This window comes from Aspergillus versicolor, assembly GCF_001890125.1.
Source record: "Aspergillus versicolor CBS 583.65 unplaced genomic scaffold ASPVEscaffold_1, whole genome shotgun sequence".
Classification (NCBI taxonomy): Eukaryota; Fungi; Ascomycota; class Eurotiomycetes; order Eurotiales; family Aspergillaceae; genus Aspergillus; species Aspergillus versicolor.
Window position 1 is genome coordinate 4,634,218 of NW_024467524.1, and position 24,869 is coordinate 4,659,086.

General features: G+C 49.8%; 11 protein-coding genes across 11 annotated transcripts; 5 read left to right on the top strand and 6 right to left on the bottom strand.

The window, feature by feature from the left end:
- Nucleotides 1-200: 200 nt before the first annotated feature.
- ASPVEDRAFT_299823 (mitochondrial 37S ribosomal protein uS11m) lies at nucleotides 201-1,217 on the bottom strand. Its single transcript, XM_040810297.1, has one exon. The coding sequence runs from the start codon at nucleotides 990-992 to the stop codon at nucleotides 303-305; it is 690 nt and encodes a 229-aa protein (XP_040663315.1). The 5' UTR covers nucleotides 993-1,217; the 3' UTR covers nucleotides 201-302.
- Nucleotides 1,218-1,443: 226 nt separating this feature from the next.
- Nucleotides 1,444-3,042, top strand: tim44 (protein translocase subunit TIM44; the record flags this gene model as incomplete). Its single annotated transcript, XM_040814177.1, has 2 exons — nucleotides 1,444-2,306; nucleotides 2,367-3,042. The coding sequence occupies 2 exons, from the start codon at nucleotides 1,444-1,446 to the stop codon at nucleotides 3,040-3,042; spliced, it is 1,539 nt and encodes a 512-aa protein (XP_040663316.1).
- A 661-nt stretch (nucleotides 3,043-3,703) lies between these two features.
- Nucleotides 3,704-5,027, bottom strand: ASPVEDRAFT_36977 (putative Hsc70 cochaperone (SGT)). Its single transcript, XM_040811344.1, has 3 exons — nucleotides 4,937-5,027; nucleotides 3,857-4,857; nucleotides 3,704-3,797 (listed from the first exon to the last, which is right to left on the bottom strand). The coding sequence occupies exons 1-3, from the start codon at nucleotides 4,937-4,939 to the stop codon at nucleotides 3,746-3,748; spliced, it is 1,056 nt and encodes a 351-aa protein (XP_040663317.1). The 5' UTR covers nucleotides 4,940-5,027; the 3' UTR covers nucleotides 3,704-3,745.
- A 287-nt stretch (nucleotides 5,028-5,314) lies between these two features.
- ASPVEDRAFT_49539 (RIC1 family protein) lies at nucleotides 5,315-8,716 on the top strand (the record flags this gene model as incomplete). Its single annotated transcript, XM_040814178.1, has 5 exons — nucleotides 5,315-5,596; nucleotides 5,645-7,039; nucleotides 7,089-7,356; nucleotides 7,424-7,899; nucleotides 7,949-8,716. 5 exons carry the CDS (start codon nucleotides 5,315-5,317, stop codon nucleotides 8,714-8,716), a joined length of 3,189 nt encoding a protein of 1,062 aa, XP_040663318.1.
- Nucleotides 8,717-8,879: 163 nt separating this feature from the next.
- On the bottom strand, nucleotides 8,880-11,475 carry ASPVEDRAFT_49540 (uncharacterized protein; the record flags this gene model as incomplete). The annotated part of the gene is made up of 6 exons (XM_040814179.1): nucleotides 8,880-9,270; nucleotides 9,397-9,537; nucleotide 9,653; nucleotides 9,915-10,461; nucleotides 10,682-11,239; nucleotides 11,401-11,475. 6 exons carry the CDS (start codon nucleotides 11,473-11,475, stop codon nucleotides 8,880-8,882), a joined length of 1,713 nt encoding a protein of 570 aa, XP_040663319.1.
- Nucleotides 11,476-12,008: 533 nt separating this feature from the next.
- Nucleotides 12,009-13,818, bottom strand: ASPVEDRAFT_49542 (FAD-dependent oxidoreductase; the record flags this gene model as incomplete). Its single annotated transcript, XM_040814180.1, has 2 exons — nucleotides 12,009-12,992; nucleotides 13,039-13,818. The coding sequence occupies 2 exons, from the start codon at nucleotides 13,816-13,818 to the stop codon at nucleotides 12,009-12,011; spliced, it is 1,764 nt and encodes a 587-aa protein (XP_040663320.1).
- A 781-nt stretch (nucleotides 13,819-14,599) lies between these two features.
- On the bottom strand, nucleotides 14,600-15,106 carry ASPVEDRAFT_300031 (uncharacterized protein). Its single transcript, XM_040810301.1, has one exon. It carries the CDS (start codon nucleotides 14,915-14,917, stop codon nucleotides 14,636-14,638), a length of 282 nt encoding a protein of 93 aa, XP_040663321.1. The 5' UTR covers nucleotides 14,918-15,106; the 3' UTR covers nucleotides 14,600-14,635.
- Nucleotides 15,107-16,677: 1,571 nt separating this feature from the next.
- Nucleotides 16,678-18,754, top strand: ASPVEDRAFT_146913 (uncharacterized protein). Its single transcript, XM_040808104.1, has 3 exons — nucleotides 16,678-16,757; nucleotides 16,814-18,207; nucleotides 18,283-18,754. The coding sequence occupies exons 1-3, from the start codon at nucleotides 16,731-16,733 to the stop codon at nucleotides 18,518-18,520; spliced, it is 1,659 nt and encodes a 552-aa protein (XP_040663322.1). The 5' UTR covers nucleotides 16,678-16,730; the 3' UTR covers nucleotides 18,521-18,754.
- A 375-nt stretch (nucleotides 18,755-19,129) lies between these two features.
- On the top strand, nucleotides 19,130-20,070 carry ASPVEDRAFT_184432 (SDR family NAD(P)-dependent oxidoreductase; the record flags this gene model as incomplete). Its single annotated transcript, XM_040808924.1, has 2 exons — nucleotides 19,130-19,846; nucleotides 19,904-20,070. The coding sequence occupies exons 1-2, from the start codon at nucleotides 19,135-19,137 to the stop codon at nucleotides 20,068-20,070; spliced, it is 879 nt and encodes a 292-aa protein (XP_040663323.1). The 5' UTR covers nucleotides 19,130-19,134.
- A 782-nt stretch (nucleotides 20,071-20,852) lies between these two features.
- On the top strand, nucleotides 20,853-23,237 carry ASPVEDRAFT_36982 (uncharacterized protein). Its single transcript, XM_040811346.1, has 2 exons — nucleotides 20,853-20,878; nucleotides 20,934-23,237. Exon 2 carries the CDS (start codon nucleotides 21,014-21,016, stop codon nucleotides 23,081-23,083), a length of 2,070 nt encoding a protein of 689 aa, XP_040663324.1. The 5' UTR covers nucleotides 20,853-20,878; nucleotides 20,934-21,013; the 3' UTR covers nucleotides 23,084-23,237.
- Nucleotides 23,114-24,749, bottom strand: ASPVEDRAFT_36984 (uncharacterized protein). The gene is made up of 4 exons (XM_040811347.1): nucleotides 24,713-24,749; nucleotides 24,076-24,660; nucleotides 23,704-24,021; nucleotides 23,114-23,638 (listed from the first exon to the last, which is right to left on the bottom strand). Exons 2-4 carry the CDS (start codon nucleotides 24,573-24,575, stop codon nucleotides 23,566-23,568), a joined length of 891 nt encoding a protein of 296 aa, XP_040663325.1. The 5' UTR covers nucleotides 24,576-24,660; nucleotides 24,713-24,749; the 3' UTR covers nucleotides 23,114-23,565.
- Between the last annotated feature and the right edge of the window lie 120 nt (nucleotides 24,750-24,869).

The window sequence follows — 24,869 nt, forward strand, 5'->3', positions numbered from 1 at the left end:
CACTATACCCGATATGGAAATCAAATGTTCTGGACTCTTATTCTTCTTATCGCTGGATACAAGAAGCTGGTACTCTTGAACAAGGAAAATGGAAGTTAATATACATGGATCGGCTAGACTACAAATACCAGGCCCCTCGTCTTGCCTCGAAGCAAGCTGTGTATAGCTGACCTGTGTGTTTAACGGAAATTTGCTGTCCCCTTTGAATCCCGCGATCTCCTGAGGCTGTCAAGATGCACTGAGGTCTTGCAAGCGTTGGACATCATGCAATGAGATTGAAGGCAAAATAGTGAAAGGAGGTTTCATAGTCTGCGGACTGTTGGGCTCCTTGCTCCGCCAAATTTTATCCTAGTCGAGTCTGACACTCGGCATACCAACCCCCGAATGTTCCTCCCCTCATTGCCCAGCAATGCCTTAACGAAGGCCTGCCGTCCCAAATGAAAGCCACGAAAGATAATCTCTAGGCTTTTGATTTCCAATAGAAGACCCCTTTCCTGGATCTGCGCGAAGACATGGCTAGATATTTGGAGCCCTGGGTCATAACCTCCCCGACGAGCTTTTCGGAAACCCAGAGCCCCGGTACCCATCGACATCAGTGGACTGCCGTTTGGTCGTGTGAGAGTCAGTATCGTATTGCGTCTATGCGATAAAACGTGGAGGCGGTGCGGAGGAGCATGGTCGGAATATGGGCGTTTAAGCATCTCGGCCTCTAGACTCTGAGCCATCTTCGAATAGTCTGCGCTCACTGGGGCCCTGCTCCCGCGCATCATCTTAGTGAGTGCGGACTCCGGTGAGTTATCCTGGGCCGCTTCCTCTAGTCGTGCAGCTTGAAATGCTCGCCCTAGCGCACTGGGTGTCTCGTCGGGCGATTCGGAAATACGGGGTGTCGTGGAGAAAACTCTTGCTTGACGGAAGAGGGACGCCCTAGGCTGGCAGTGTCGACCAGCCGACGGAATAGCTCGCGCCAACGCGTGCGTAAATGTGTTGTTCATCTTGAATTGGAGTGCTCGCGAGACGATGAGCTGGGGAATCGGTCGAGAGGAGGTCTGGGTCTGGGTCTTGGGGGGGGAGCGCAACGATCTGCCTACAGCCCTTCAGCAGATGGTCTGGCTATGTAGGCAATTTTTGCAATATGGAATTCAAAATCCAAAAGCGAAAAATATTAATGGCACAGGCACGACTTGTTGGGCTGGATAATAAGCGTAGCCGCAATGGTTCGGGAAAGGTGAAGGCGGCGGAAGAAGGCCGAATTTTCGATTCTTGGCGTCTACAGCTCGACTTTTTTCCCATCATCAACCGTTGCCGACATCGCTTTCTCTCTCGCCTCACCTTTCAATACCCATTTCTTAGGCTCCCCCTTCCCCTTGGGGCTCTTTCGCGCTTTATACCATTTAATCCCTTCCTGCTGCTTTATTCTCTGCTTTCTTTTCTTTACTACAGAGCATGATTGCAGCTAATAGGATGTCGGCCACCGTTCGGGTGGCCGCTCTGCGATCTCCAACGTCCGCTTTGAGGACGACAGCTGCGAACGCGATCGCTATACAGCGGCCCTTGATTCAGTCTCCTTTATACGCGATTGCACGTTCAACGGATAGTGCCAACCCTCCGGTTTCTCGCCTTCTTTCCCCCTACGCCTCCCTTCACCTGACTAGATCCTTCCATGTCGGCACACCTCGGTTGCAACAAAAACAGGAACAGCAGGGTGAAAATAAGTCCAAAGAATCAAAGGACGAGAAGAAGGACGAATCAAAGGATGAGGAAAAGTCCGAGGAGAAGAAGGAGGATGCGCCCCCCCCTCCTCCCCATGGTGACAAGTCTCCGTGGCAAGTTTTCCGGGATACCTTACAGACGGAGTTTAAGGCTTCCAAAGAGTGGAACGAGTCAACAAAGGCTCTTGCCTCCTCGGCCAATCAGTTCACCGAGAACGAAAACGTTAAGCGTGCTCGTGCTGCCTATGAGGCTGCATCAGGAGCAGCTTCCACGCGAACTTCAACTGCCCTGAAAGGAACAGGTCGCGTTATCGGCAAAAGCGCTTCGTGGACGTGGAACACCCCTGTTGTTAAAGGGCTCCGGAAGGGTGTCAATGTGACTGCCTCTGGACTCGATAAAGCAACGCGCCCCGTGCGAGAAACCGAAGCTTACAAGACCGCCGTTGGAGGTGTAAAGCAAGCCATTGATGATGGCAGCAGCTCGCGGTACGGTGGCTGGATCGAGAAGGAGGAGCGTCGGCGACAAAGGCAACAGCGTGAAGAGATGGAAGCCAAGTCTGGACGCCGGAAGTCTGGGCCTATGGTCGAAGATCCCAAGTATGCATCCCCTCGCTTCCAAATCACTTTATTCTAGTTTCTGACCTTTTTTTTTAATAGCGCCGGAACAAATGTGACGCTCCACAAAGATTCAGCTTGGAAAGAAAGCTGGCGCGATTTCAAAGATTCGAATCCCATGATGCAGAAGCTCTTCACCCTAAAAGAAACATACAATGAGTCAGAGAACCCTCTGATTAGCACGGCACGCAGTATTTCAGACCGGGTTGCCGGTTTCTTTGCTGAGAACGAGACTGCTCAGGTTGTCAAAAGGTTCCGTGAAATGGATCCTACTTTCCAGATGGAATCATTCCTACGGGAAATGCGTGAATATATCCTTCCCGAGGTTCTTGACGCCTACGTCAAGGGAGACGTCGAAACCCTCAAGCTTTGGCTTTCAGACGCACAATTTAGTGTCTATGCCGCCCTAACCAAACAAATCACCACTGCCGGCCTGAAGTCAGACGGCCGTATCCTTGATATCCGTGGAGTGGATGTTATGAGCGCCCGTATGCTGGATCCCGGTGATATCCCCGTCTTCGTGGTAATGTGCCGTACGCAAGAAGTCCACGTTTACAGAAACACCAAGACGAACGAGCTTGCCGCTGGGATGGAGGACAAGGTCCAACTGGTCTCATATGTCATGGGACTCACGAGAATTCCTGAGGATGTGAACAACCCCGAGACAAAGGGATGGAGGTTGATTGAACTGCAGAAGGCTGCTCGGGACTACATCTAAAACAACCACCGTTACTCCTCGAACATTACACCACTTCACTCAAATCCGCGGCGATCTATTATGACCTACTTCTTTTATTTCCGATCCGTTTCTCCTCTTCTCGACTGTCTGATATATCCGACTGTACAATATTACCAATTCTGAATAGAGGCCAGTTGGACTGGCACATCACGCTATGATTTTATAGTAACCATTCTCATCGACGTTTTCCCAGGATCATCGATTCGATTTTAGTCTTTGAGGTTCATGTATTTGTATCTGATTATTGTTTTGTCGGATTTTGGAGTGAGGCATTAGCGTCCCTTTCCTAAAATGCCGAAAGAACCATCCCTCGGAATCTCATGATTTTATCCTTCTGGCTCTCGATGGCGCATGGTGTTCTTTTTGGCTGGCTATTCCATCACCATCCTCCGCTCTTCTGATTAATGCTATTGCATCAGGGCCTTGGCCCAGCGTGTCTTGTGCTTTATTTTCTGTGCAACATGTGTTACTACTACTCGCTCGATGGTACACTCTAAAAATATATTAAATGTCTTGAAAGCTCCAGAAAAAGCTGAACCAGTAAATACGTAACCTAAAGCTACGTCTATATTCTTAACACTATAGTCAGATTTAAAATAGGTATGTACCGAGACATTGTCATAAGGGAATGATAATAATTCGGGCATCAACATGAACGTTAAGTTGGGGACGAATGTATAAACTATTGAGATCCACCACCACGTCCAGCACCACCACCCATGAAATTCCGGGCCCTATAACTCAAGTCAGTGTCGTGGAGCGAGTGGAGATATCAGGAGTTTTAAACACTTACATATCAGCGATGCTTGGGTCGCTCATCAAGCTTGACATGTCAGGCATACCACCGCCTTGGCCGAAGTTCTGGGCCATTTGTCGCAGCTGGGGGTTGCTCATCAAGTTGTTGAGCATTTCTGGGTTGCTCATGAGGTTTTGGGCCATGCTAGCAAACATAGGATTGTTCATCATAGATCCGAGATCTGGCATACCACCGCCGCCGCCGGCACCACCACCACCGCCTAGCATGCTAGCGAGGGAAGAAAGGTCAGGCATGCCACCGCCGCCACCACCTCGGGACGCACCAGGTGCATCGTCAACGGTGTCTGCAGGGGGCTCAGGCCCGCGGCTAGCCTCTTCGATCTTCTTCTTGGAGGTTTCAAGACCCCTCTTCATCGCCTCGCTTCCACCATTACCTTCGGCCTCGATACCGCTCTCGTAGGCTTGTTTGGCTCCGTGATAATCGGCCAAGTCAAATCGGGCGAGACCCAAGCGGCTCCAGGCCTTAGAGTACTTGGGGTCAACGGTAGTTGCGACCTCGGCATCCTCCGCGGCCTTCTCAGGCTTTCCAGATGCAGAGTACGCAGCAGCACGGTTGGAGAGGTAGATGGGGTTGGCCGGAGCGATGGCCAGGGCTTTTGTGTAAAGATCAATGGCAGTGCTGTACTCCTTACGTGCCATGGCGGCGTTACCCTCGGACTTTAACTTGTCGGACTCGGGAGTCGGAGTGCCAGCCTGTGGTTTCTTCTCAGCCTGGGGTTCAGCGCTGGAGGAGCCGGCAGCGCCGCCCTTGTTGCGAAGCTTCTCGTAGACGCTGTAAATGCTAGCGAGCGACTGTCCACCTAGGGCTTCCTTCATAGCGGCCTCATCGGACGGGTCAACCTTGAATGTATCCGCAATGCATGACTGGGCAATCTCGATGGACTCGGCGTCGTCTGTTGTAAGTGTGCCATCTTTCACGCTGGTGTTGAGGAAATCAATGATAGCTAGCGCTAGGCGCTTCTTTGACTCGGTGGGAGCCTGGTAATTGGAAGATTCGATGTTAGCATTTGAAGTGCCAATGTAAAATACAATAAATGTATCTTAAAGATGTTCCTACCATGTCAGATGGTGGGATTGGCGTCTGTTGAAGCTCGAGGGTTTTCTTTGTATAGCTGGCAAGAAGCAGTGGGGGGCGGCCTGTGATGCGGGGATATTTTTTAATGGCAGCGAATCTCAAATCTTCTTGTTTGCACTGTTTGTGCAGCTTCCCCCACGTGATTGCTCGGGCCGCGTCCCAAATCGGGCGGTGAACGCGGAGAAGGTAGCTCTCATCTATCTACACACGACATCACCGGTTGAAAGTTCTTGGTGAATATGATTGGACGCACTGGGGCTGTAAAGGTCCTGTTTCCGGCGGTATAGCGTGTCTGGACCCGACGAAGATGCCCAAATCTGCCACCGCGACTCTCCATAACTATCCCGCTTCTCAAGAGCCATGTACTGGCCAAACGGAGTCCCCAGGGTCTATGCAATCAACGGCCCTGGGATTCCTGCACCGCTACCAGACGATGCTGACGATTCAACCCGCGAGGACACATCCGCAGAGTACGCTGAACAGGATCAACCGCTGAATCAGAGCAATGGCTCCACATCCCATCCCCAAACGGCGCCGTCGTCGCAATGGGCAGATGAAGCAATAAGGGGTCTCTGCGTTTCTCGAACCGGTCATATGTTTGCGACGATGTCCGACTCTTCGATAGCCATATGGCAAACTAGGGTATGTTAAAATGGTATTGCGTGTTGTTTGGAGGCTGACCGATTCAAGCCCACTGCTGTTGTTGCGGCCTTTTCTCGGTCATCGACATCACTGGAAACCTATGGCGCCAATGTTGCCCTCCTTATGCGTCCTGATGCGACAATCCTTGTTGTTCAGACACTGAAAGGCTATCTACTTACCTATACCGTTGCGACGGACTCCAATTCCCGTGTTTACCAACAGCAGTACGACCAGAGCAGCGCCTCTCGCCGTCAACAACTAGCCCGCATCTCAGCCGATGAAGACTCTAGCAGCATACACGATGTCAGTATTCGATTTCGAATGGCAATTAAAATAGAATCTGGAATTATGAAGGCTCTAGCATTAGACAATGAGCTTGTGGTTGCGACTGTGAAGCCCGCTGCAATTCAATGCATACGATGGACACCTGACGAGCACGGTACACAAACAACGTCGGAGCTTTTAAGCAGAGTTCTAGGTGTCTCAAAGCGGACATCTATTGCTGATATGGTGTATGACCGTGCAATAAACCTGATGGTATGGGTGACCAATGAGGGCCACGCTTACGCTGTTCAACGTGTCTCCGAGTTATCACAAGAATCCGAATCTCATAAAGGCTTATTCAATGGCCACTGCTTTCATACCCCAACTAGCGATGACAATAAAGCTGTTAGGGTTACAGTGAATGCTCGCTTTTCACTGCTCACTGTCAGCTGTGTCAACGGCGATGTCCTCGTCTACACGGCGAAGGACTATCTGGGGAACGTTCCTCTGTCACACAAGCTCGAACCGCCTGCCTCTCCGAATACAACTGGTGAGCTAACATTCATGTGCTACTCGCCGGACGGTTACTGTCTTTTCGCGGGCTACGAGCATGGTTGGACAACGTGGAGCGTATTCGGCAAGCCTGGCGGGAACAGCTTTTCGATTGATCAATCGCTTGCTACCTCTAATGGTGAGGACTGGTTGACTGGTGCGTCACACGGTTGCTGGATAGGTGGGGGTTCAGACATCATCTTGACTGCCCAGGATGACCGACGCTTGTGGATTCTCGAAACAGCCCGAAGCGCGTTGACTGGGTGCTATTCCTCTGCCAATCTTGCCAGGGGCTTATTGCAAACGTCAACAGAAGTAATCATTTACCGAGGACACGATCTCCCGGATCTCATAACAATCTCTGGCAAAGACTCACTATGGCATCACGCCCAGTATCCACCCGCCTACCTTCACTCACAATGGCCTATCCGCGCCAGTTCTGTATCCCAAGATGGAAGATATGTCGCCATTGCAGGAAAGCGTGGCCTTGCGCACTATAGCGTGAACAGTGGCCGCTGGAAGGTATTCGAAGATTCCAAGGTCGAAAATTCATTCACTGTTCGGGGCGGAATGTGCTGGTATGGCCATATTTTAATCGCGGCTATTGATCGTGATGGCTCTTACGAGGTTAGTTCCTTGGGTCTCTGCAACATGGCGTATACTAACGTTGTAACAGCTATGCATGTTTTCCCGCGAGCTTCCATTAAACAACTATTCTATTCTTCATATAGAATATCTTCCCTCGCCTGTGGTTTTTATCGGCCCATCCGGCGAGGATTCCCTACTCGTCTACACTTACGAGAATATCCTATATCATTATATAATTAATTCGACGCAATCCCGAATCACGCTCGTCCCGGTTGGCCAGATCGCCTTCCACGGAATTGTGCGGGCACCCACCCGTGTTCGATCTATCAGCTGGGTGTTACCTGAAGACCAATTGCGTAAGTTGAACCATATATGATGTCCTTTTTTCTTTCTTTCTCGAGAACCAAATGCTGACTTCTGTAGGGAACGGGGACCCGGCCCACGATGTGAAGGTAGCAGCCGTGCTCCTACTAGTCGACGGGAACCTAGTGCTCCTCCAACCATCCATGTCGGACTCCGGAGAACTCAAATATGATATGCGCGTGGTATCACACGACGTCGAGTATTACATCTTGATGCGCGATCAGCTATCGTTCAATTTCGCTCCACCTGTAGAGGAATCACTCCCGCCTAGTCCAGCTGCAGAGTTGGCCCTCAACCAATATCACAGCAATCTGTCCTTACGTGATTCTCTTTGGACATTTTCCGGGAAAGATCTCACGGCTTGGGGTGATGTCCAGGAAGTTTTACAACGAGAGGACGTGCCGAAATCTATCGAAGTGCCCTTGGATTTTTACCCCCTTTCAGTGCTGTTAAACAAAGGGATTGTACTTGGGGTGGAACCGGAAACAATACAACGGCGCGATATCACATTTGTGGTTCTCAAATTCGCTATCCGGGTAGGTTTTGAACCCTGCGCTAGTTATAGTCTTGCTAATTTTATAACAGACACATCTCTTCCTTCCGTACTTCCTTCAGCACAGCCTAGTCCAGGGTGACATCCCTTCGGCACACTCACTGTGTCAATATTTCTCCCACCTTTCGTACTTTCCGCATGCGCTTGAAATCCTTCTCCACCACGTCCTCGACGAAGAAGATGATAAAGTAGCGCAAGAAAGCAAACTTGATGACCAAACTCCAAGACACGACCCTCTTCTTCCCTCCGTTATCTCCTTCCTTCAGGCATCTGTTCCGCCTAGCGTGTACCTGGATATCATTGTCCAATGTACACGTAAAACAGAGCTTCGATCATGGCGTACGCTTTTTGCCTACCTCCCCCCTCCAAAGGATCTCTTTGAACAAGCGCTTAAACTGAATTCCCTGAAAACCGCTGTGGGCTATTTACTCGTCTTACAAGCATTTGAAGACGAAGCAGAGGGCCACGACGCCCCAGTCGAAGATTATGTTGTCAGATTAATGATATTGGCATCGCAAAAAACTGACTGGGAACTTTGTGCACAGCTTGCACGGTTTCTAGTTGCCCTTGATGGATCCGGTGAGATGCTCCGCCGTTCTGTGTCGCGTGCAGGTCTGCGACATGCTGGTCCACCTGCTGGACTAAACGGTACCACAACCAATCTGAAAGGGCTCGGACTGGCCATTCGCTCTCCTTCCTGGTCTTCGCAGTCTCCTGCAGCCTCGATTTCGCCGCGTGGCAGTCCCAGCCGAGCAAGCGACATGTCAACCAGGAGCGGCGACGCAAGCTCACATAACTAGCCAGACTACATGTATGGTCTACAGAAACAACATATGTACTCAGGCATAGCCAGTAATTTTGATTAGCTCATTTACTCAATAAATCTAGGTAATAACTTCTCGAAATACCTAGTCCACATCCCCAGAACACCAATACACACAAAGACAACACCTACCCACCACCCTAGTCTAGCTGCATACTCCACAGCCCATCCCCCAAATAATGCCCATCATCAATGACAACGCCCTTCCCTTTACTCTTCACGTCCTCCGTGCTCGCTTTCAACGTCCCAACCATACAAACCTCCTCCTTCCCTTCGGCCTTCACACCAACAACAGTCCCCTTCTCCAGCGCATTCTCCGCATCCGGTAACCGGCCCCCGGGACTCGTCAGACCCGGCGCCATGAGTGTCGCGCCAGAGAGCACAAAGCGGATCGCGCCGCGGTCGATCTGGATCGTAGGCAGCATGTTCGGGAACTTGTGCAGGAGCTTCAGGTGCGGGATTGGGGGCCCGTCGAGGGGTTGGTAGAAGAGGGGAATCGAGTCGATTGTGTAGAGAGTTACTCTGTCTGGTCTAGAAATAGGAGTTGGGGTTTCGTTAGCTTGCTGCTTCTTTTTGTTTTTCTTTTCTCTCATCGCTGTTTTCCACGGCGGGGCAGAGAGGGACAGGAGAATGGAAGCGAAGAGAAGGGGAGCATACAGTTTCACGGCATCGAGCTGCGCCTTCTTGGGCAGGATCTCCTCAATGTATGGTTCGCATAGTGGGTGAGCCTCAATGAGCTTTTGGCGGAGACCGCGCTGCACGGAGGACTTGACTTTTGAGCGGTTGCTTGGTGGGATGCTGTTTCTTGGTTAGCTTGGGTTTTCAGGTCTTTTGTGCTTGAATTATCGACCCGTGGAGCAGGAATTGTTCGGTATTGGGTATATTAGTATATATAAAGACTGGATGAACTCACTCTTTCTTGAACATGGTGTCTGACTTATGTTTGTTAGGTTGTCTCTCTCTTGCGGCGATACGCTGAGATCGCGGGGAACGGGGTCACGTGCATAAATTTCTATGACATATGGAGCTGCAAGAGTACAACGAAGTTGCAGCTCCTAGTACTTAGTGCTACACGACTGAATGTTCTACACTGGATCTAACATGAAAATACAACTATGGTTGTGTATTCGACAGGTGGTTTCAAATTGCAAGTAGAATTTTTGATTTTATCTAACCCCGGGCAGCACCGGCCTTGATGAGAAGGATATCTCCATCTTCAACGACATAATCCTTACCCTTGGTCATGACCTTACCTCCAGCCTTGACCTGGCTTTCATCACCAAGTTCCTTAAGGACATTGTAGTTGTAGACAATGGCTTGGATGAAAGTCTTTTCGAAATCTCCGTGGATAACACCGGCAGCAGCAGGGGCCTTGGTGTTCTTACGGATTGTCCACTGACGGACTTCGTCAGCTCCAGTAGTGAAGAAACTGGCCAAGTTGAGGACTTGGCGCATTTGTACAATGGCCTTGGGCAGACCAGATCTGGTGCCAAGCTTCTTGCACTCCTCTTCAGCCTCCGCCTCGGTTTCAAACTGAGTAAGACGCTCCTCAAAAGCAGCTGAGATGGGCAGAATGGAATCTCCAGGGGAGTTGGTCTTAATCCACTCCATTAATTTGGGGATGTACTTGTTCTTCTGGCGAATGTAGTCCTTCTCGCTCAGGTTGACCAAGAACACAACAGGCTTGGCTGTGAGAAGGAAGAGAGGGTTGATTACCTCAACCTGCGATGTAGTTAGCCTCCGAAAGATATGCAACGTGCAGATAAAATCAACGAAAGTGTCAAAAGCTGTAATCAGATAGGGTGTGTTCTCATACTGCCTCTACGTTGGAATTAAATTTGAGGCATTCGACGAGCTGGGTTATATCGAGCAAAGCTCTTATTCATCATACAGTGGAAGGAACAAAACAAAAAAACAGAAAAAGAAGAAAAAAAAAACGTACCTCTTTAGGACTCCAGTCGCCGTGTCGGACGTTCTTGCCCTCCTTCAGGAACTCAAGAATCTTAGCAACAGTGGCCTCTTCTTCGCGCAGCTTCTTCATCTCCAGAGTCTGTCCACCACGTCTTGTCTGCTTGCCAAGGGCATCAAGAGCCTTCTCAACAAACTCAATATCCTTGATCCGCAGCTCCTCGCTGATGATAGTCAGATCGCGGACTGGGTCGACATCACCCTCGACGTGAATGATTTCAGCATCGTCGAAGCATCGGACGACCTGGAAAATGGCATCGACAGCTCGGATGTGAGACAAGAAAGCGTTACCAAGACCCGCACCAGTGGAGGCACCGCGAGTCAGACCGGCAATATCGTAGATGGTCAAGTTGGCAGGAACACGCGACTTCGGCTTGTAGTGTTCGCATAGCCAGTCGAATCGCTCGTCAGGAACGATGACCTTGGCCTCTTCAGGGTCAATGGTGGCATATGGGAAGTTGGCAGGGTTACCAAGGCCCGACTTGGTGATAGCCTGGAAGAGTGTGGACTTGCCGACGTTGGCAAGACCGACCTGTCATGATGTTAGGACATCTTGAGTTACGAGAACTGACAGAGTTGTTGAAAAGAGAATGGAAATTTTTTAGGGGGGAGAGCGCTTATATAGGAGAAAAGGAGGAGGCTGGGAGGGGCAGAAGAAAAAATTAATAGCTTAGTGGGGTCTTGCTCACATACGATACCACTTTTCAGGTTGTTTCCGGGACGGCCCAGGAGGACCTTTTCTTGGACGGCGGCCTTCTTAGGGGGCATCTTGGATTTCTTCTTCTTGCTGGAGGCGAAGCGGCGGAAGTCAAGAGAGAAGAGAGGAGAGGAGACAGAGACAAGTGGAGGGGCAGAGGAAGAGGAGCAGCTCAAGAGAAAACGCGATACCAGCGCAGGACCAGCTGCCGACCGGATTGGGGAAAACAGAACGGGAGAAGACGTCGTGACGGCGGCCCACCAACCAGTGGGCGGAAACGCTGAGAAAGAAAAGGAAAGTATCGGGGGTACCAGGGACGGTAAAGAGAGTAATTGAAGACACTGAGATACTCCAATTGACCAGTTTGGCACCCAATGCTATCAAGTTTTCGAAGCTATCGAAAATATTTTGTTGTTTTTTTACATGTATCTTCCGTCATCTCCGTACTTCACCGCCCACCTGACTCTGGCTTACTAATGCACATGACGTCTTTCCAGAACAGGCAATATATTGCTCGCAGTCCACACACTGGATACCAACTCAACCCCCAACTCCAATACATACAAAAACACAAAACACAGCTGGGATCAGCTCGCGATTTTTCTCAGTGGTCTCTGCAAAGGCCTTCTGCGTCCCAGTTCTCGCTACCCACACCACTGCGTGTAATAAACAGACCCTCAGGATCCCATTTCTGCTTGATCGCGTACAGGCGAGGATAATTGCTTCCCCAGAAAGATGACTGGAAGTCCTTCTCATAGGCATTCGCTTCGTTTAAGTACGCGCCCATCTTATCTGCGCCCTCTACAGAGCGAAGCCGTTCCACTTCGACGTCTGTCAGGTTTTTCCTAATCGCCTCCTGTTCCGCCAGCGATGCATTTGGACCCCAGCCAGCGCCGATTGTGATATGTGTGGCAGCCTCTCTCCATGCTGGATTGAGGGCACTGTCGATATCCCTACCGTTCTTGGCCACGGAACCTCCAGCCACGATATGACCTGTAGCAACTTTACCCGCCTGTAGAAGACTTCGTAGAGTTGAAACCAATCTTCTGGGTCCATGCTTTGAGACCAATAAATCGCGAGAAAACAATCTGGAACCCACCAGTGTAATAGTACCAGTCTCATCTGCGTCGCCAGGGAGTAATACGTCCGAGATGAGAGTGTTGATATTAGGCAATGGCAGGGCAATGTATTGCGTCTCGACGCCTGTCGTCGAGTTCAACGACCTGAGCAACGGGGCAAAAGCTTGGTCAACCTTTGCGACATTTGTCTGGTTCGGGAAAAAAAGCGCGACTGTGAAAGCAGAAATTGTCGTGTTCCCAGTCCAGGGAAGTTGTGGGTAGATGAAGTAATAACCCGCTCCTCCAGCGTCGTTCAGAGCGGGCAGATGAGCGTGGAACTGGGTTATAGCTTCCCAAAAGTTTGGGCTTCCGGAAGGGGCAGATATGTTGAGGCTACCTGTGATCACAGGCACGTCGTCAAATGTCCGGAGCGTGACATCCACCACAACTCCAAAGGTGCCGCCACCCCCTCCGCGTAGTGCCCAAAAGAGGTCGGGGTTCTGGTATTTGTTGGCAACAACCAACTCGCCCTGCGCACGTTAGATATGGAACTAATGTCAAGGGAGTATCTCTCACATCAGCAGTTACCACAGTGAATTGAAGCGCGTTGTCGGACGCCATTCCTTTCCATGGCCCCAGGAAAGAATGACCACCTCCCTGAATATATCCCCCCGCAGCACCAACGGTGTGGGATGCACCAGCAACAACTAACTTCTGCTTCTCGCCTAACGCACTGTAGAGCTCTTGGAGACTGACACCAGCTGCGATGGTGACTGCCGGTTCTCCAGCCCTTCCGCTGGGGGCTCCCTTTGGCGTGAAATCATCCACAATATCGATATCCTTCATGCCATTGGTCAATATTTGCAGCGATTCAGGAGCGGTTGAACGACCTAGGAAACAGTGGCCGGAATTCTTGATGGCTAGCCGGAGATTATGCTTCGTTGCAAAACGCACAGTATTCTGGATGTCGGACGCAGACGTCGCTACAGTCGAGTAAAGCGAAATTCGACCCTGGCCACAAGGTTGATTAAAAGGATTTTCGATATGACAAGTCTGATTGTGTTCAGGCCATGCCTCCCAGTTCTCGTACTGAACAGCGCCAGGCTGCGACGCTCTCCATGTCGAGTTGGTCCATAGGGCCTGTACAGCCTGGCAGGCTTCACTCTGCGCGCCTCCATTGTGACAAACAGCGGCTACAGGTCTCACAGCGGCCAAGTTCCCGTTGACAGAGCTGTTCAGAGAGTTCCATTCTTCTGGGGATGGCCAACAACTCTGGTGCGGCCTACAACGGCAGTGGGATGAGACAGAGCTGGCATAAGCCAACGAGGTAAACAAGGAAAGTAAAAGAACCTTCATCATATATAACACTATGATAACGTTCTGAAGAATGGTTATGTTTTTATGAAAGATTTTGTGTTGTTGAAGGGGCGATCTCTATCTAGATATATATACTCGGTACATTCCTAATCGAGAGATACGAGCAGTGGACCTGAGGGCGTGGCAGTGCCCACCGCCGAATTCTGGAGAGCCCTATCTGCACTTCTGCAGTATCAGCAGCAAGGAGAAAACATGGTTGAAAGATTCGGCTGCCGTCAAATCAGAGGATTCCAAAAGGGTCCAGCTCGTATTCGCGACCTGTTCAGCCTCACGTGTTCGCGGTCCTTGGCCGCATTTGGATTTAGCTGAAGATCCGCGGGCCCAGGTTCATGGCGCCCTACAAACTCTAACCATGAACTATGGCTGTGATGCTGTGCCCCATGTAGGCATCCTCGTAGTCCATTTGTTTCCGGAAATTGGAATATCACTGCTTAACCTAACCAGTGATGTTTTCCGTTTTTTCTGTGCTCAGCCTCTTGTAGAGGTATTAGCTTTGCGCGAGATATATAATAAGCACTACATAGGTTTTCTCATTCTTGAATCACCAATTGAAAACGCTGGGGCATTTAGGCAACTACATATAAATCTTACTCAGATGCGAGAATGCGAGTACGAGCTTTGCTGCTATGACGTCTCAACCAAAGCCAGCGAACCAAACAGATGGATTCCTCCATGTAGAGACCCTACTCATATATTATGCCACCCAATTACCTTAATTACTTACGTTATGATCAATTGTTTAGTTACAGTCAGCACATACGACCACAGGGTGTGGAAAACAGGGCTTCCCGTCCGCTCAGCCGTACTTAAGCCACATGTTGAACGCGGTTGAACAGTAGATGAGCCCTGGGCTAGTTGCCGCTATATCCATAAATTCCACTAGCTCCCAGGGTGAGTGCGAGTGATTTGGATGATATTTTTTGCCTCGGTGACAGAGATGGTGAGAAGATGGTGAGAAGAGGGTGAGAAGAGGGTGAGAAGAGGGTGAGAAGAGGGTGAGAAAGTAAGTGAGGCGGAGTACTGTTATTAAGGCACAGAGAGTCTTCTCTACATAGCATAAATAGCAGGGCCTCTTCATCTCCTGACCATCATCTTATTTCCTCACTCAGAAACTACATGAGGTGTGTGAGTGTGTGTGTGTGTTTTACGACCATGGTTCGTGACTGTTGTGAATTGCATGCAGTTGGTGAAGATGGTTAAGTTTAGCCAGTGGGGGAGTGAAGGGCCTCTTTATAATGTAAGTTAGGTCCTGAATATACTATGGTTGTAATTGTTTTGACCTTGAAACCTATAAAAAGACTTTCATCATTTCCGCTAAACCAGTGGATGGGACCTGGATGAAGGTTCGTTTTTGCAGTGCGAATCGGCGCAGTTGAGATGAATCAGGCGCTAGAATAATTTGAAGCTGCGTATGACCTGAGGAAATAAAATCCGCGGTTGGACGGGGGATATAGGGATGGGAATGAGGCTGAGATACAAGGATTTTATCATGCACGGAAAAGTATACTCGTTCTAGCAACCATATCATCATTAGTGCTGGATGTAGTATCTCAACCGATTAAGAGACTCCTACTTTGTTTACCTTCAGCTCAAAATTTAACTGCCGCGGCGTATTTATCACTCTTTCCACTTCCTGTGCTGCTCTACAGATCGGCACGATGGGCGAACCATAGGCATAATCCATTGAAGGGTTAGTCAATTTATTCACCCCTATCTACAACACCATGTAGAAAGATGTTGGCTGGAAGAAACATGCTGTGATACCCTAAAACCCTTACTAAAGTAGGGTTGACCCTTTTTAGTAGGGTGGAATAAGTCTGTTGAAAGACGACTCCTCACCCCTACTCCCAAGGCGCCGGCAACACCCCAGCACACTGATAAGCCCAGTAGGTATCCAACCAAGTGCGATAACTATCATCATATTATTGGTTCTCGACACGGTGGTAGCCGGCTAATGTACCGGGCCAGAGGGGAGGTTCGTTGAGGTAGCGGCAGATAAGGAAGTACTGGGCCATGGGGATGGCTTCGTTGATGCCGATATCTGGAGAGGCGGGGGGGATGGTTTCTTTGGTTAGCCCTATCTCCTTTTCTCGGAAAATACGATGGTGACTATGAAGACCCGGAAGGGAACACGGGAAGAAGAAAAAGAAAAGCTTACAGGTTGGGGTGTAGCCGATGATAGTGTAGTCCCATCTGTTTGTGCGTTTCTAAGGCTTTCATGCTCTGGGCGCAGAATACCCTCTAGAAATACACGAGCATAATAAATATATAGTAGCCTTTAAGTTAAGGACAAGGACTTTTCTCATTACTAGCCTTTACTGATAAAGTTTATGCCTTCTACTATATGAACTAATAGAGATATTAACCCTAATAATACTCTCTGCCCCTTTAAAGATTATACCTGAGTACTGTTCTTGCCTTTACCTACTATAGATCTACCTTTAACTCCGCTATCTTAAGCTTATTATTATAATATATCGTGTAGTAGTTGAGTGTCAGTCTAGAAGTCACAGCACTTTCAAGCTCGCTCTATATTACTGGATATATATTTAGCTTGTTAATCTAGTTCTCTTTCCCCGAGCTCTACAGCCACCGCATCCCTATTATTATAGTAATGCTCAGATTCGCTATTTTTAATACTACTATTACTATGTCCAAAGACTTGCAGATGCTGATAATCTATTACTTCTTCACCAGTCTCTTCAGGAGTAGTCCCGGGTTCTGGGGGCTTAATAATACTTAATCATTTAACCAATTACGGTATATAGTGCCAAGTGCCATTTATCAGCACTGCTTCCGCGGAACCCTAGCTCCTCCAAGATGTCCACGGGTACTCTGCACTCTGTCGCTTGCATCACGTCTGCAGCTTATATATCTTCAAATACACCAAGATGCCACAGCCCAAACCTCCAAGAAAAGTTCGTTTGTTTGTTGTGTGATTCTCCAGACTGCCAGCAAACTGACTCTTACCTAGGCCTGCGACCTTTGCTACCGCAAAAGGATCAAATGCGACGCACAGAAACCCCGGTGTTCTCATTGCGTAATTTACAACTCGACATGCACCTTCCAAGTTGTGAGTCGGAAGTCGCGAGCCAAGAAGCAGGAGCCCAGTGATGGTATTGAAGCTCTGCAGTCTCGCATGAAACAGCTAGAGCAGAACCTGAGCCAAGCTCTGGAGAAACTCGACCAGGTGGAGGGGAGTGTGCCGCAGGAAAGAGCAGTCTCAAGCGAATCGCCCATCGTCATGGCCGGTCACTGGGAGCAGACGCAGTTGGGGGAGATCCCTCCCTTCGTGGACGGCACGCTGGACTTGCCGCCGCTCAATGAAGCATTACTGGCTGTAGAGAAATACCTAGCAACGCTCAATGTCGTGATTCCGCTATTCCACCCCGGCAGACTACTACAGTCGCTTCGAAGCTGGTACACACCTCGGGGTCGAAGAGACTGCTCCACGTGGGCAGCGATCAACGTGGTTCTCGCGCTCGCGCATTCTTGTCAAGTTCCCTCCGACCAAGCGACACCCAAGCGAAACGCAGCCTACTATTTGAATAGAGCTCAGTCGGTATTAACCGAGGTGATTATGGGCGATGCGGAAATCGTCAACGTTCAAACCGTCCTTGGACTGGCCATGTTGTTCCAGGGAGCTCGCAATTGGAAGCCCGCGGCGATGCTTATTGCCATCGCTCTTCGTCTTGCTCATGAGTTGGGACTGCATGCTCGCACAAGCTCAGAGGGTTTTAGTACCCAAGCTATTCTTGAGCGAGATCGTGTTTTCTGGATCGCGTACATTCTCGATCGCGATATCAGCTTGCGAACCGGGCAACCGCCCATCCAGCTGCAGAGCGATATCGACATCGATTTACCTCCAATTGAGCCCGCAGATGGAGCTGGGCTGGTTCTTGCCGTGGACGGGAATTCGAGCTTCAACTTCTTCCGCGCCCGTGTGCAACTGGCTATTATCCAGGGGAGGGCCTACGAATCCATGCACTCCGCGCGCGCTCAAGCGTTGAACGTGCACCAGCGAAATGAGAACCTTGTAGGCCTTCGACATAAGTTAGACGACTGGGCTTCGCGAATTCCATCACGATTCCGACCGAGCGCTGTACTCCAAAGCTGTAACCCCGATTTGTTCAGAAGCTTTGGGATCCTCTACTCTACCCATCTCGCATGTCGGGCTCTAATCTGTCGAGCTCACGCCATGGAGACTCCGTGGTTGCAGAGCTTACAAGATTTCGGAGGAAAATCCCTGCAGCGACGCATGGTCGAGCCAGTTCTACTGCCGCAAGGATGGCAGGTGCTCGTCCACGAGTCTCGCGAGTACATGAGACTATTCATGGCTGTAGAGCCGAAGGATTCAGCATTTATCTGGTGAGTAACCCGGATTTTCAACAATAGCTTATTTTCTAGAATGATATGACAGCTAACAAGGCATTCTGAAACCAGGATGACCGGGTGCACGTATGTCACCGGGTCCGTATGTTTAATTGCCAACAACATGCTTCAGCCAAACCACGAGGTTTTCGAACATGACCAGTATCTGGCAGAACTTTCATTGCTTCTTTTGGACCAGATGATACAACAAGATCCGTACAAGGGACTGAAAACGATGCGGAGCGCCTGCAAGGAACTCCTGCAGCTTTCCTATAATATTTCTCTTCAGAATGATTTCCTTCATCCATGACCGCAATGCAGATATCAGATAAACATACCAGTCATTGCGAGGCGTGTTTTTAATCTCTTTTGAGGTTTTTCAATTTTGCGATGTTGACCTAGGTCTCAAAGCCCTAAGTAAGCGGTTACTACTACCATCGTTCACGATCAGTGAGCACCTAGGATCTCAGAGAAATAAAAATGAAATGCGTCCTGAAGAAGGTACTAGATTTATAGTAAAATAATAATAATAATAATAAACCAGAGAAATCATGTACATAGCTATGGAGCTAGTCTTTTTCATATCAATGCAACTTGGGTTAGGGGCCTGTTTACCCCAGCACATCAGCAATTACTGGCTCCGACTCGTCCCATTTTCAGCTCCATGCTGGTAATTTTTGTAGGATGGCTATAATGTGCTGAGTAACTGAAGTTCGTCGATGACAGATCCAAAGCTCTCCAGGGCTTCCGCGGAGAGACCAGCAATAGCTTAGTGCATGGTTCATTCAAACTTGCCTCCGCGGACGTAACTTATTACAAAGCTACGCCAATAGCAGCCTCTTTATGGGATATAAAAGTATCGGAAGACGCACCTCGATCAGAATTGCAACACATCCAAGAAGGTTCTATACCACTTTATCCATCATGGCCCCAGCACCCGATCTCCCCGGCTTGGTCTCCTTCACCAAATCCTGGCACAGCGAGCCCTACCCCTTCATTTCTCCCACCAGACCGGGACTCTCAGCCGCTGGCAAGAACGTCGTTATCACCGGCGGGGGTACAGGAATTGGCAAAGCGATCGCAATAGCATTCACCCAAGCCGGCGCCAAGTCTGTCGCGATTATCGGGCGCCGAGTCAACAAGCTCGAAGCAACCGCGCAGGCAATCAAGGAGGCGGCAACAACAACGACCCAAGTCATTATAGAGGCCGGCGACATTACGCATCTTAAATCTATCAAGACCGCGCTTGAGAACATCGTGGCAGAGGTCGGGCAGATTGACATCTTTGCCTCCAACGCCGGCATGCTCCCTACGCCTGCTCCGGTCTTCGGGTATAGCGAGGCAGATCTCCGAGTGGCCTTTGAGACCAATTTTATCGGCGCGTTTCACTCTCTGCAAGCGTTTCTCCCGCTGGCTGCGCCTGGTGCTAAAGTATTCAACACAAGCTCCGGCATTGCACACTGGGCGCCGCAGAAAGAGCTGCCCGGTATGTTCAGCTACGCGGCTACAAAGCTAGCGACAATCAGAATGTTCGACTACTTTGCTGCGGAGAACCCGGGGATTCATGTTGTCAATATCCAGCCGGGCATCATTGCTACAGAGGTCAACCCTGACATTACTGAGGGGCCGGATACGGGTATGCTTCTGGGCCCCATTGTTTCCGAAGGGACTTGATTTCTAATGCTATCCCCAGTGGAATTACCAGCTCACTTCCTTGTGTGGCTTGCGTCGGACGAAGCCAAGTTTCTGAAGGGCAGGTTTGTCTGGGCGAACTGGGATGCCCAAGAGCTTATCGCGCGAGCGGGCGATATTCAGAAATCATTGCTTCTGAAGGTTTCCTTGAACGGAGTTGATATGTAATGCCGTATTAATGCACTGGTAGTTGCTTGTTCGGTGGTACATTTAGCGGTAGCCTTATAATTTGGATCTGGCAATATAGGCAAAGGAAAACTCGACGAGTTTGTGTCGTCTTGCCTGGGCTCAACTGTTCATCACTCTTTCACAACCTGCTAGCCAACTCTTAGTCTTCCAGGCTGGTGATATCTCATTGAGTATTAGATAATAGAAGCCCTAGACGAATTAGTCCAGTAAAGAAAATAGGTAACCGAGGTTACTTTATATCAGTGCCAGAATTCAGGCCTAGTACTAGAGCAACTCAGTACTTAATAGATGTTAGGTTTAATTGTGTTATTAGAACCGCTTCACTTGGTGGTAATAGTTATCATGCTGTCTAAGACATTGGTAGCCCTGCACTTTAGTGATTGGAGAGTGCTACTGGGGTCTGAATGTCTTATGGCAACTTTGACAGGGTGTTAGGAAGGCGCCGATCATGTCAGGCATCGACAGGGACTGCACTAGAGGGATGTGGCAGCAATGCAAACACTCACAGGGCGTTGTGTCCATACGTTCCATGGCAGGCGGGAATCAGGCTCCAGTACAGAAGTCGAGGCAGCCTCGCAGGCGATCAAAGCCACTTGAGAGCTGCCAGAGCAACGGTATCGGCCATCGATATCTCAAGATCCGGCTGCACACCATGACGCCATGCAGTGGGGTGGGCCAAACGAAGCCGTCGAAGGGGCTAAACATATTGATTTGTTGACCACCTTTAAGTCTTCTTTTTTATTCCCCCCTTCTTTTTTTGACCGAGGAAACCTGGAGGTTCGGGGGACTACGGAGAGAAGTGATCAGTATATTTGCGGCAAACCGAAGATAACAATGCTTACATTATTAACCATTACCTTACCATCGTAATATTGGCATTTATAATCCTTTGACACGCTTACACGCCACTTCACAGCCATCCATGCCGCCTCAGTTCATCTTTGCCGACACGCCCTGGCTGGGAGCCAAGCATGACGGCTACGAGGCTACTTCTCTGCTGGAGTATCCGAAACTAAGGTCCACGGACAATTCAGTTCAATCTCGGGCTGCCCTTCTGCAGGCGCAGCTGACGTTCGGCCTGCTGGAGGCAGTAACTGAAGTCCAAGTTGATGAGTCGTGTCTTCTGCGCACTGTCGAGAGTGATGATGAACCGGGGAGCTCTCGCCAGATGATCCACAGTACTCGCCTTCCTCAGATTCTGTCCCACTGGCGATGCCGTATTCAACGTCTAGGGGACAGCGATTTAGCCCACCAGTGGGCCGGTCGGATTTATACAGCGTTCAGACAAGCGCGGACCATCCTTGAATTCGAAGTGGCGGAACACAACTTGCTTGGAGCTGTGGGATTGACAGCATTGGACCATGCGCAGGTGCTGTTGCAAATCGGGTCCCTGGCCGAGATTCTAGTCTCGTCAACTTATGTATTTTCCCCCAAGATTCCGCGCCAGGGCTTCGAGTGGACGATTGTGTTAGCCCCGATGTTGGTCATTCGAAAGACCATGCTTTCCAAGGGCTGGTGTCCGCAGAATATCTCGATTCTCTCGGAGACTGTCAAAATGTTTGCATACGCCAGCGTCAGCGGCCCAGTCATTCGGAGATCTTCCTCTGACCATGCCTCGTGCACTGTCCAGGGCTGCATACGCAACAATATTCCGGACACGGAAAATTACAAGGCAAGGCATGTCGAGGCAACATGCAGATGTGAGAACGTTGCGGTGGACAAAGTGGTTGATTTACTAGGTGCTGGAAAAATCCCAGTCATCAAAAGGAACCCGTCAGCATTGGGAGAGCTGCATGCAGTGGACTCTACGGAAACAAAATACGTTGCCATCTCTCATGTGTGGGCCGATGGCCTGGGAAGCACTGCTGAAAAAGGCATACCTTCATGTCAGGTTGACGCACTCATCGCGAAGACGGGACAGATCGAGCCAAACGGGGCCTTCTGGCTGGATTCGCTCTGTGTACCCAACGAAAGGGCGATGAGGAAAAAGGCCATAGGCCTGATGGCCCAGACGTATCGGAATGCCGCCGTCGTCTTGGTCCTTGATTCGACTATTCGATCCACCTCCGTGACAGCAGCCCGGGAGCTGAAGCTCCTGCGAACCCTATCGTCAGGCTGGATGCAGCGCCTCTGGACACTCCAGGAGGCAGTCCTTGCCGGAAACGTGGTGTTTGCCTTTGCCGATGGCCTCGTCCCGCTGTCAGAACTCATTCCCACCGGGCAAGAATTGTTCAACGGTGTCGCATCCGATCTTGCCAGTGAATTATTTCGGCTCCAGAAATACAGGACCCGCGCGATGAATCTGAGCGATCTTTCCACCGCCCTTCGTTGGAGGATGACAAGTAAGCCCCATGATGAGCTACTCGCCGTATCAGGGCTACTGAACGTCGATGCGGGTGGCTTAGGAAGTCTATCTGCGCCAAAACGAATGCCGTCGTTCTTGCTGCAGCTCAGAGAGCTTCCAAAGGATATCATTTTCCTCTCGGGCCCCAAATCGGAACAACCCAAGTTCCAATGGGCACCAGCCACCTTCATGCGCGCCGTCGAGTCGCGCCTCAACTTCGGCTCGGGCACGGCGACTTGCACAGACACTGGTTTGTTGGCCGAATATAAAGCCTTCTATTTCTCCGACAGCGTCATCAATGAAGGGCACCCTTTCATTATCCAGGGCCCAGCCGACCACGAAACCTATAGAGCCATGGATGCTCCCTCACGGAAGGATCCCAGTCATACCGCCGTCCCGGTTAGCTACCGATGTAATGCCATTCTGTTGCCGGATCTCCGGGTAGCGAACGGAGTTACCCCCTGTGTAGCGATATGGGGAGATCCTGCCGCATCATCCAGCAGTGAGAGAGAGGAAAATAGAATTGCCTGTGAATTCCGGAAACGGATCCTCCTCCAGTACATTACCCCAGCCGATCTCGAACGCGAGAAGATAACAGCCAGGGTTGTGCCTGCGAGAAGCGGGCGCATGCGGGTTCGCCTTTTTTAACATATGACTATTTGGGAATATGCCAATGTCCTCCCCTTGTGGGCGTTGAACACCCCCTGGCTCATTTGACCACTTCGCAACCTATATATCTCCTTTATTAGGTGTATTACACCCTTTCACACTATTCGCAACAGCCCCACAGGCCAAGGACCTTATAGTACTTACCTAACTTCTAGCTATATTAAAGCTATATACTAGCTAGTTAGTATTTATAATAAATAATTATATATAAATCCTAGGTGTTATATGTTTTTTGCTCACATTTTTTTATCCCCCTCATTTTATGCGTTTATTAATATCTGTCCCCTCTAGGTGGTCCCAGGCTCCCAGTTCTCCGCCAGGATGCCCTTGATAGCCTTCGGCTCAGCATCATTGTTTATGTAAGGCATTCATCACAAGACTTTGGTTTCGGCTGTGTATTTGAAAGCCCAACGGAGGCGTATCAAACGTTCAAGTCCCAGTTTCACCCGTCGCCTATTATCTCAAAGTGGCAGTCGTGGAAGATGACATGATATTATTGACTCAAAGGCATCCCTTTTCATGACAGCGCCAAACCTAACCGACGCAATAACGAGTAAATCAGCAACAGATACAAAACACCTATCATGGGTCGAACATACCCATAGCACTTAACTATCTCTAGAAGCGATGAACTTAGCTGCTTCGTTCTGGTTATATCAAGACTGGACACCGTCGGATGTTCAAGAATGAGCGACCATGCTTGGACAGGACTTAAGGTATCTTCAGACACAAGGTCTTTCGACAGGGCGAGGAGCCTGTCAAAGATGACGGCTGGATCGTGTGGCGAAGATACGGGTGACGTTGACGAAGTGTGGCGATGGGGGTGCGGACGCATTAAAGCAGTAGAGGCGAGCAAGACATGGCCATTGGGCTTGTCATGGTGAGATTCTAGATGGGGGAGACAAGGACTTTCGAGCCTGGACATTCATTAAAAAGGAGAAAAGGGGTCCTCATACCCAGCTGGAACTTACGACAAAACGAATTCCATGCCCAGATCAATCATGTTTTGGTGAACTGGATGTTCGGCTAAGCGTGGCTGGGATATGGTGGGTTGGAAACCACCAGAGAGGAAGCCCGCATCCCGAATTGGCTCTTGGATGTTTCCGTTAAGAGATGGTGTGCAGCCTGTGGAGATATCCCTGTTCGCGTGCTGGTCGAATAGATGAAGAGGCGAAGTGAATACCGGAGAATTCGTCTCTGTCTCGAACCCAGATTTATCCAGTGCACTTATACCCTGGTCGTAGTACTTCCCTGACTCCATCCCTGCAGCGAAGCCTCCAACAGAATCGGAGGGCGCGGGCAGATTATGTTTATCCAGAATTCCTTGAAGCTTCTGGACATGAAGGCGAGCGTTTTTAAGTTGACCGTGCAGATCTACTTCAACTTCGCGTAGACGTATGACTTCATTTTCGAGGTTCTTGAAATACGCATCTTTTCGCTGACGGTGCGTGCTGCTAGACTCTAGCCTCATTCAAATAATTACTGGAAGGGCACTTCCTACCGCTGAGCTTTCCTGAGTTGTTCTCGCCGCTTGGAGAGTGTTGAACGCGAGTCCTCTGGATAACTTTGTTAGCATCTTGTGCTGGAAACGAAAAGCTACCATGTTACCTGGTTTAGGGGTTTTCTCGGCGGAACGATAACCGGCAAGGAAGGTGAATGCTTTCTCCATATTATTGGACTTGATTGTCGAGGGAACTTCGTTTCTGAGATGGTAAAATCAGCAAGAGGGAGAGCTGGCAGACGATGAGGGAAAATGAGTTGTTCC